The sequence below is a fragment of the Sparus aurata genome, chromosome 17, assembly GCF_900880675.1.
Source record: "Sparus aurata chromosome 17, fSpaAur1.1, whole genome shotgun sequence".
NCBI lineage: Eukaryota > Metazoa > Chordata > Actinopteri > Spariformes > Sparidae > Sparus > Sparus aurata.
This window is the reverse complement of record NC_044203.1, coordinates 22354391-22364068: the sequence shown is the minus strand read 5'-3', so window position 1 is coordinate 22364068 and position 9678 is coordinate 22354391. Positions and strand designations below refer to the sequence as shown.

Here is a 9678-nt window from a genome sequence, read left to right as displayed (position 1 = left end):
CAGCTGCTGCAGAGGAAAGCTGCTCAGGGTCTGTCTCTGACTATCACCTCCAGATCAGTCTTACAGAGGACAGAGGGGTCCTGATGAAGTGGGACAGTGACGGACTGTCTCTCCACACCAGTCGGCGCACCTCACAAGGGTTTAACTCTTCGCATCAGCCTCACACACATCACCACACCCTTGTCGCCCGATTGGCCCAAAGTTTCTCCCGGCACCGCCCCTCAGCCCGGCGGCTCCGCCCTTCATGTGCTCTCAGCAGCCTGTTGCTGCCAAACCAGCTGGCAGTTTCTACTGATATCCTCACTTATTACTGTACACTGGAGACTCTGACCTTTAAACCTTCAGTCTGCAGCTTTTCATCGAGGAGATCTCCGCCCCAAAAAAAACACGATGCGGACCGCGGACAGACCTCCTCACTCACCTTCAGCTCTGCAACCTGTGATTTAACACCTGGCTTTTTTATTTATTTATTTTTTTAAGCGACTTTAAAACCACTTCATGCATCACGCGAGGCTGCAGCAGCACTTGAGGTGAACATTTGAGTTTTCTTCATGAACTGGTGAAGCTGCTGGAGGAAAGCTGTTCACCGACCTCCGCCAGGTCTCCACCCTTCACCTGACTCGCGCGCTACTCCCAGAGCCTCTCCAGCGGCCGGGCCCCGCGGCGGACAGGATGGGCTCCCCGGTACGGACGCCGGGAGCTCTCCCGGCTTGGAAAGCCACGATCTTCCTCTTTAACATAATCTCAGCCGCCGTGGCCAAAAGACACGTCGTGTACTGGAATTCGACAAACACAAGGTGAGGAAACACTGCGGGGATGCTCCTAAATGAGGCTGCCGCTCTGCGGGCGGGCCGCTGAGGGGCTTCATGGTAAAAATTTAAAAACGAGGCTGGTCTCAACTTGCACTGCCGCACTTACACAACGGGCCACACTAATACCTACTAAATGACTCACACTTTAGTTGTTTTAAAGAATCCCAGCTATGCGGCAGATCACATCCTGCGTGTGTTTAATTGAAGAGCAGGTATGATCACCTCAAATCTGACCAAACCCCAAAAAGCTACCAGACAGGTCCAATGAGAAATCCTGAGCTCATTTCGGTGGCCTGATCTCACCTCCTTCTTCTTCTGCTGCAGCTATCTTTACCACCATGACTAAACTGTAGCCCTGGCTTTCACCTGTCAACTCCAGTAATTATGCTGCTTACAGAACATAGAAGTAAGGGTTTCTTCACAAGTGTTTGTTCTGAGTAGTGTCCTAGATAGCACTCTGAGGACACAGGTGTATATTAAAAGCTAAAGGGCTTCTGTGCACAGGCGAATGTACAGTGAGGTAATGGGAAGGTGTGTGTGTGTTTGTGAGTGTGTGTAATGGGTTGATTGGGGCCATTAGCAAGCCCGAGATAGGCTCACCTGCTGATCCAGGTGTTCCAGTCTGGTTAATTGAAGGGTTGGTGCTGGAGGACCTGCAGGGCCAGTAGAGCTGCTGCCCGAAATAACACGTCCGCCGTTCTCTCACCTGCTTATTTCCAGACTCTCGCCGTCCTGGAGGCCCAATTCCCCAAACACCCCTTCAGATGAATGACCTTTTTTACTAATAGCCATTGGCCACGGAGACCACTTTGTCAGTCACATTTTTCTCGTATTTTGCATTTGTGGATACACAACATGTGACAGAGATACGACTCCTGGGACCGATTATTTCCCTCAGGGCTCCATTTTTAAAGCCTGCAGGACTCATCCTGTACTGGTGTCGGTCGAGGTTCTACCCAGTGTGTCCAGGCGGGTAAAACCCAGTCCTGTAATTGGGATCCAACAGAAATGTGGCGGGGAGGAACTCTGCGAGGATTAGGAAGCACCTTCTAGTTCCCCAGAGATTCAGGGATGAATGGTCACAGCCTGTGGCAGGGCCACACAGTTGGCTGCAACACCACACAATCACAATGCCATCAGCATCACGGCGGAGGGTAACCCACTGTGGCAGAGAATCACTCTCATCAGCAACACCACCCAATCACAAAGCTATCAGCGCAGGCGTGATGCTGCACCCGGTTCAGAATCCCCTGGGTCTGCAGCTAGGACTCTCTTTCATTCCTCCTCTCCTCTCCTCTCCTCTCCTCTCCTCACTCTTCATTACCTCCCTTGTTACATCCCGCTCTCCTTTTCATTTTTTTGCCTGCACTCCTCCTCCTCCTCCTCCTCCGTGCCCCTTTATCTCTCACGACTCCCTCCTGCCCAGTGATGGATATTGGTGGTGTGATTAGTTGAGCTTCAGTCATTTTCCCATACCATATTTTCTATTAGCTGCCAGCCAGCCGGCCAGGTTGTCCTGAGGCCTGTAAATATAGCCTGGCGAGGGAACAGGAGGACAGAGACAGGAGAGCGATGCTATTGTTGGCTTGGCGCTGCACTAAGGCGTCCAGGGCTCCGCTTGATGGTACAGAAGGCACTTTAGATAAAAAAAAATAACCACATTTGGCTTTTGTGTATTTGTCCACATTGTTGCAATAGTTTAAAATGAAGCTTAACTATTTAGAAAGCTGCTCCAATCAATAGTTTATATTAAAAACTAATTAAACTTTTTAGCTTCTTTCAGCTCTTTGTTTTGGTTTGACAGCAAACAACTTTAATGTTTTCACCATTTTAAGCAGCGTTGTTTACAATATAGCTAAAAAGCCCTGATGAGCTGTGACTGTGAGCTACCTGGTCAACACCAAACAGCAGAAGGACAAAGTTAGCAACTAGCATTTGGCAGCTAAAGAGATAGAGGTCTTGCAGAACAACATTTTCTTTGAATTTGTTTGAAAAAATGACGTGAGATGTATGCTAATGTTGCAACGTGTCTGCCATGACTATAGAGAAGCAGCTGTTGGCTAGCTGTTCGCTAACACCTCAAATTCATAAGCTTGTATGTCAGTTAATGTAGGTTTAAATACTGTATCTCAAGTTTATTGGAACTCTGCACAACTGAGCGAAAAGTTAGCAACTAGAGCAGCATTTAGCAACTATTTCCCCTAAGAGTTGGTGGAGAACAAAACAGGGCAAATATCAGACTTGGATGAAAGTACATTTTGGACTTGCATTCACAAATCTGCCTGAAACATGAGTTTAAGTGCATGCTAATGGAATATTACTTTCAGGTTTAAATGTTGTATCTTTAATTTATGAAAAAAATATTGGCATAATATTGATTTTGAGCTGGGTGCTCATTTTTGTTGGCTAGAACTACACGTAAGCAATTTAGGAAATTGAAATTTTAGGCTAACAAGTTTCTCTGACAGCTAATATTCAAAGAACTGTGTTGTTGTGTTTCTGCCATGTCTGACTCTGGAGGAGCTAAAGCTAAAGAGGAGCTGGCCGCCATTATAGATGTTACAATAAAGGCTCAGCTCGTATATAACGACAGTAGCTGGTGAGCCAACTGGCTCCTTTTAATACAGGTGACAGAAGACACTCTCAGGCTATCACTCCTTGGACATCTAGATTTATGGTTTTAATGAAGCGGGGGCAGTGGAGTGGAGACTGAAGGGCCTTGTTGCCCGGCTCCACACCAGCTAATATGGCTGTAACAAAGGCTCGGTGAAACACTTTGGCTGGCACACATTTAGCACCCTCCAGATTTGAAAGATGGAGCTCTGAAATGGAAGTGATGGACTGACTGCAGGGTCAGCGTGGAACATGGTGGAGTCAGGCACCCAGGCCTCCCTTGATTGTGGGGCTCAAGTGGTTCGATTGCCCTCTTTTACGATTTTATGAACAGGGTTTTACGACCGTTCTCGGTTTTATTACATTGTTTCTCTCAGAGCGATAGTTCCTTATTAGGGGAGAAATTATTTTTTTACTTCCTGGAGCAGTTAAAGGTAAGTAAAATATTATAACCAGAGCGCTTTAAGCTTGACTGGTGTTTGCACGTGTGCTGACAGTATACCTCAGCGCTCCTCTGAGTAGCAGGTTCAGTTTATTGGTATATTAAACCCCCCCCCCCACTTCTGTACCATGGTGTGCTTTAAAACCTGTTGGACCGAATAAGTTGACTGGCCGATTTGCTGATACAACAGCATACGCCTCTTGTGCCATATTCATCCTCATAAATCCACTCAGGATGTGTCAGGAAGTTTACTCAGTCCAGCCAAAACTTTAAGGATTGAATTACCCGCTTTGTGCCAGAGATAGACCTTTTTGCAAAGAGGCTTTCACTGTCTGTACGGGCTGCTCATACATCCATAACAAGAATAAATGTCACCCCGAACCCACTCCATTTCCTCGTCCTCTGACTTACCCTTGTTCTTGGCTCGCACACCTCTGCTTGTACTTTCCGTCTTATCCAACATGGCAGGAGGAAACTTGTTGCAACAGCTCAAACGTCAGACCCCGCTTCCTGACTCCTCTTGTCTTTTCTCTCCAGCATATCGTTGGATTAGCTGGGTGTTAATTGGAGATTTTTTCCGTTTGCATTGAGACTTATTGCACAATCTGACTGATCTGGCCAATTTCCACGACCTGAACTCACTCTGCAAGTTCGGACACAGACTTTTTTTTAAAAGCACGTCAAACAACGCCAGACCAGTCCAGACCCCTCTCAACTCTCTCTCTCTCTCTCTTTCCTTATTCTCGTCTGTGTCTCTCTCCCTTCTTCTGACACAGGCTTAGGGCGACTTCCAAGCCCAGTGGAGCATGTTTAAACGGTGCGTGGGGGAGATGAATATTTGTATTGGTTTTCTGTATCTTTATTGAAAGCAGCCCTCATAAGTCTTGCGTGTAATCTCTGCTCTGTTTATGCATCATTTCCCTGTGTGTGTGCACTCATGAATGATCTCGTTTAAATACCAAAGTAAATCACATTCTGCAGACCACACCTTCTCACACACTTAGACACACACACACACACACACACACACATGCACACACACATCTGATGTGTGCAGACACACACGCAGTACAGTAAAGTGAAAGCAGACAGTGTATGTAATTGTGTCTTGTCAGCGGAGATGATTGCTCTTCGAGACTGATTTCTTTTTTTATTTATTTTTTATTATTTCTTCTTCACCGGTCGGCCTGCCTGCGCCTGTTTCCCCCCTCTGTTGTGTGTGTGTGTGTGTGTGTGTGTGTGTGTGTGCATGCAAATGAATCCATTTCTCGCACTGTCTGCTATCTCGCCTCTCTGTGTCTGTCTCTGTACTAATCTCTGTCTTCCCCTGGTAAATGATTAACATGGAGAACCTGGCTGAACTATAATCAACAAACCCACAGTGAGGTAATTACCACTTTATTCCCCGTGCTGCTAACAAAGCAATCTCTCTCTCTCTCCCTCTCTCTCTTTCTCTCTCTCTCTCTCCCTCTCATCATGTCTCTCTCTCTCTCCCCTCATCTGTCATCTAGCTGTATCAGTGTCTCTCTCCCTTCTCTGTCTTTCCGTGTCAATGCCTATTGTCTCGCTCGCTCGCTCGCTGCGTTGCAGCTCCAGAGGTGTGCGTTTGTGGGTGCGATTGTGTACCTTATCAGTCTCTGTAAATGCGCTTTGTCTGTTTGTTTGTGGTATTGAGTGCACTATCTTGAGGCAAACTGTGGATGAGTTAACTGTGTGTACACTCCAGCGTCTTCATCTCTGTTCGGAAAACAATGCGAGGCAGGGCTTTTTAGTGATTTGCGCGCACCGCAGATTGACGTTTGGTGCCATTGTTGTGGGTTGAAGTTCATTTCAGTGGAACAATAGCTCTGTGAGAGGAGAGTGTGTGTGTGTGTGTGTGTGGTGTGTGTGGTGCCTGGAACTGACCTGCTGGTTTTTTACGTAAAAAGGAGGAACTCTTTGTTTACTTGAGAAGAGATGGAGTGTGATAGCCTTCAGTTCTGGGAAAACAAAAAAACCCAGAAATGCAGCAGGATACCCGGCCCTCGTTAAAACACTCGAGGCTCTGATTCATTATGCAATCTTGCACATGATTCATGTTCTTGTGTTTTTTTTTTTGTTTTGTTTTTTTTTTTTACAAGTTTTCTGAGATTTGCTCCTCTAGTGAAAGTGGCTCTGACTGGAAAAAAATCCTCAGTTCCGGCCAGCGGTGTGTGTGCGGCTGTGGGAACATACCAACCGCTGTGCCGGCCCCTCGTCTAAATAGGTCATTGTTTTGTTTCCACTCGTTAGTTGATTTTAGGTGCGACTGAAGTGTGAGAGAGGAAAGGCGTGTTCCAGCCTTTGGGTGCTTGTTTTGTTTTTTTTTAAGGTGGGGCATGCACACAGAGTATTGTGCAACCATTTCTTTTACTTTAAAGCGTCACGTGGCCTCTTTTTTTTCCAAATTATTTCAGGTGAATCGTGACAGAAGCCGGCACTGACGCCGCCTCCTTTTCATGTGTGAAATCAGTAATCTTCCGCTCGACTGTTTAGCGTTACATTACACCCCAAAACATAGAAGTTGCACAACAAATGTAATCTTTGCAGAGATACACAGACATGAGCACACTGTGTTGAAAATGAGGTTTGGCCGGCAGAGGCCTGGCGGTGAGGATGTCTGTATTAAAATGGATCAGATAGTCACAGTGCAGCTCGGAGCTGTTGGAGCAGACATGGTGTACAGGCATGAAAGGACGGCCGCTCTCTCCTCCTGGTCAGGATATTTAGCCAATCGATACCAATTTAACACCCAGATATTATCGCCCGGCTTCTCGCATTTGCGCCAGACTGCATGTGGACCCGTCCCTTTCCCATTTTCTCTCCCCCGTTTCTCTGTGTACACACATATATCAACATTAGGCTGCATTAAGCTGTAATAAGTTGCATTGTACAAATGTCTCGGAGTGGGGTGGAACAGCTGCGGAATGAAATGAGGTTCAAGGCTGTCCGTCGCTCGGTTTGGCACCGCGAAGCCTGGCTTTGGCACAAAATGGCTGCTGGTGCGGTATGTGTGTGAAGATGGTTGTTACGGTGGTTAAAGGCTGGTGGTGAGCACCGAGCGGGGGCTCATTCATTCATTCATTCATGGCCCACAATGAACTGGCATTGTTGTAGGTGTCAGGCCCAACTGTGTACTCCTCTGACACACAAAACAGCAATTAAAATTGTGGCGTGAGAATGTGTAAACTCAAAAATGTGGGAAACACCGGCAACTTAAGCTTCAGTGAGATAAAACAATCTGCTCGTTGTTTAGCCAATATGTGCGTTTTAGAGCTACACACACGTGCATGCACAAACAGGCAGACACAAACACACAAACACACACACACACACACACACACACACACACACTCTCGAGTACATATAACCTCGCGCAATGCTCTTCCACTCAGCTCAGAAATCCTGCCAAGAGGCAACCTGGGAATTCCCTGAGACAGAAATTGAATTAGTATTGACCCAGGCCGAGCAAAAGGCTGTAGCAGAAACCTGGATTATTGTACGGTACAAGGTCCTCACTGCCAGGAGGACACGGAGACATGTTTGCCATCATACCTCCAGTCTCAAAAGGTGCTTATGGACGGTTGTTTGGAAAGACCTTTTCATTGCCTGCATGTTTTCTCAGAGGATGTTCACCAGCACAATAGAACTTGTATCTCAGAACGTTGGATGCTAATGCCCATTTCGCTCCAGAAACCTGATGATGCCTGTGAAGAAACAGGGCTTCAAATTACATTTAATTAATAGTTTTTTCCATTATATGTCCAGAGTGACTTCTTCAGATTACTTTTTTGGTCCAACCAATAGTCCAAAACCCAACAAGTCTACATTTACTGTCTTAAATATCAAGAAAAGCAGCCAATCCTCACATTTAAGACGCTCAAACGGCAAATATTTTACTTTTTTGCTCAAAAAAATGAATGAAATATTTGATTGATTACCAAAATATTGATTCATTATCGATTCATTTTCTTATGATCAACTTATTGATGAATCACGTATTTGTTGCAGCTCTAGTGAAGAAAAATTAAGTAAATATTCTCCATAAATCAACGCGATTTGCTGGTAGCACATCTTGTGTGCAGTAGTTATATTAGCAGTCATGAGCCACATATTAGGAGACACAGTGCTGTGGGACTGTTTGTTTAATATGCAAATCTATTGGCTTCAGATGATGCAATATGCCAATGGGTTTAACCAACAGTCTTTTTTTCTTTCAAAATTGTTCTACTCGCAAACTATCTTGTAAAAACTAAACATAAGCAGTTTCAAGTGATTAATTTTTTCATGTGCATGTACCTCTTCAATAATAATAACCTGAGCTGGCATTCTGCCATGTAAAGTCTACTGAGGGATAAAATGTACCCTGCTTTTACATGAAATCATGCAGATCTGATTATCAGATGTGATATTATTTGGCTTTTTTTATTATGGGGCAAATTAAGAAGTACATTTTTTTTTTCAAACTGAATAAATGTAATTAAAAAAATAGATAGATAGATAGATAGATAGATAGATAGATAGATAGATAGATATTTTAGAGTTTAAACATTTAAAAACATATATTTTTTTAAAAATCTGCACAAATTATTGGTTATCATTTTCCTGGATTACTAATAATCTGTACGGCCATTGGCCCTGAAAATACACATCAGATGATTCACTTGTGCCGATACCTCGATATATCAGATATATCAGAAGTATCAGGCTTGAGGTTCTTTTTTTGTTGTTGTTTTCTGTCTTTTAGGTTTTTTTCTTTTTTTTCTGTTTTTTTAAACAGATAACAAATCAAATGAATTCATTTCAAAATGCACTACTTGGCTCTGATGCTGCCGCCACTTTCTGTCTTCAGTCATGACTCTGTTGAGTCATTGACGCATAAACATGTTCATTGCCTTAATGTTGCAGCTGGTAAAGCTGGGGCTTTAGTGACTTTATATTGGCGTTGTCACGATACTGGAAATTCTAACTTCAATACAATACCTTGAAAAACATTTACGGTATTTATTATATTTATTTATTTTCTGTGTGTTAAGCACAACAGCTTTCAAGTCAATGAAGCAATACTGCAAAAAAATATATATATGTATTTTTTTTTTTAAATCAGTATTGATATGTATCACTATTTCGATACACTTGACAATAAAAGTTTATATACTGCTGGGTAGATTAATCTATAATAACGCATCCTTATTTTGATATTTTGCTTTTATAATCTGAATCCGCAAAGTAACTAATAAGTAAAGTAATGAAATAAATGCAGTGGAGTAAAAAGTCAAAATATAGTGGGGTGCAAGTATAAAGTAGCAAAATAACAATCTGTCTTTTCTCAATTCATTTTTGTTTTTTTCCGCAAATGTATGTTGGTCAGCAGCCGTCTGGATTAGTAATAATCTGTATCGGTATCGGCCTTGATAGCAGCATATCGGTCGATCCCTGGTCTTGAGTGACAATGTGTGAAATCAGAAGCTGCAGAGGAGAAATCAGGAGCGTTCGTCTTCACACCAGAAGAAACTTTATGGACTAATAAACCTGCTGGAGAAGCACAGCTCCTCGACACAGCGAAGAGACGCTTGGATAAAAAATAGCTGTGGGCTGTAAACGTAAGTGTGTCTTTAGGGGGTTTATACTTTTTTTATAAATGATTCTGCTGGTCACAATTACCTTCTCATACACGAGGAGAGCTTGGGGTAATGCTTTGTTCCCCCCCCCCCCCAATATTGTCAGTTCCTGGAAAAAACACCTTTTATCTTGCCTTTGTGATTTCCCAAGGAGATGGATCACATGACAAAT

At 43.9% G+C, this 9678-nt stretch overlaps 1 protein-coding gene across 1 annotated transcript in view; it reads left to right on the top strand.

Annotated features, from left to right (window-relative positions):
• Positions 1 to 252: 252 nt before the first annotated feature.
• Positions 253 to 9678, top strand: part of efna4 (ephrin A4) — a 37574-nt gene continuing 28148 nt past the window's right edge. The window contains exon 1 of the mRNA XM_030392619.1: positions 253 to 797. Coding sequence (XP_030248479.1) covers positions 673 to 797 — 125 coding nt within the window. The 5' untranslated portion in view covers positions 253 to 672. The remainder of the gene's footprint in view (positions 798 to 9678) is intronic.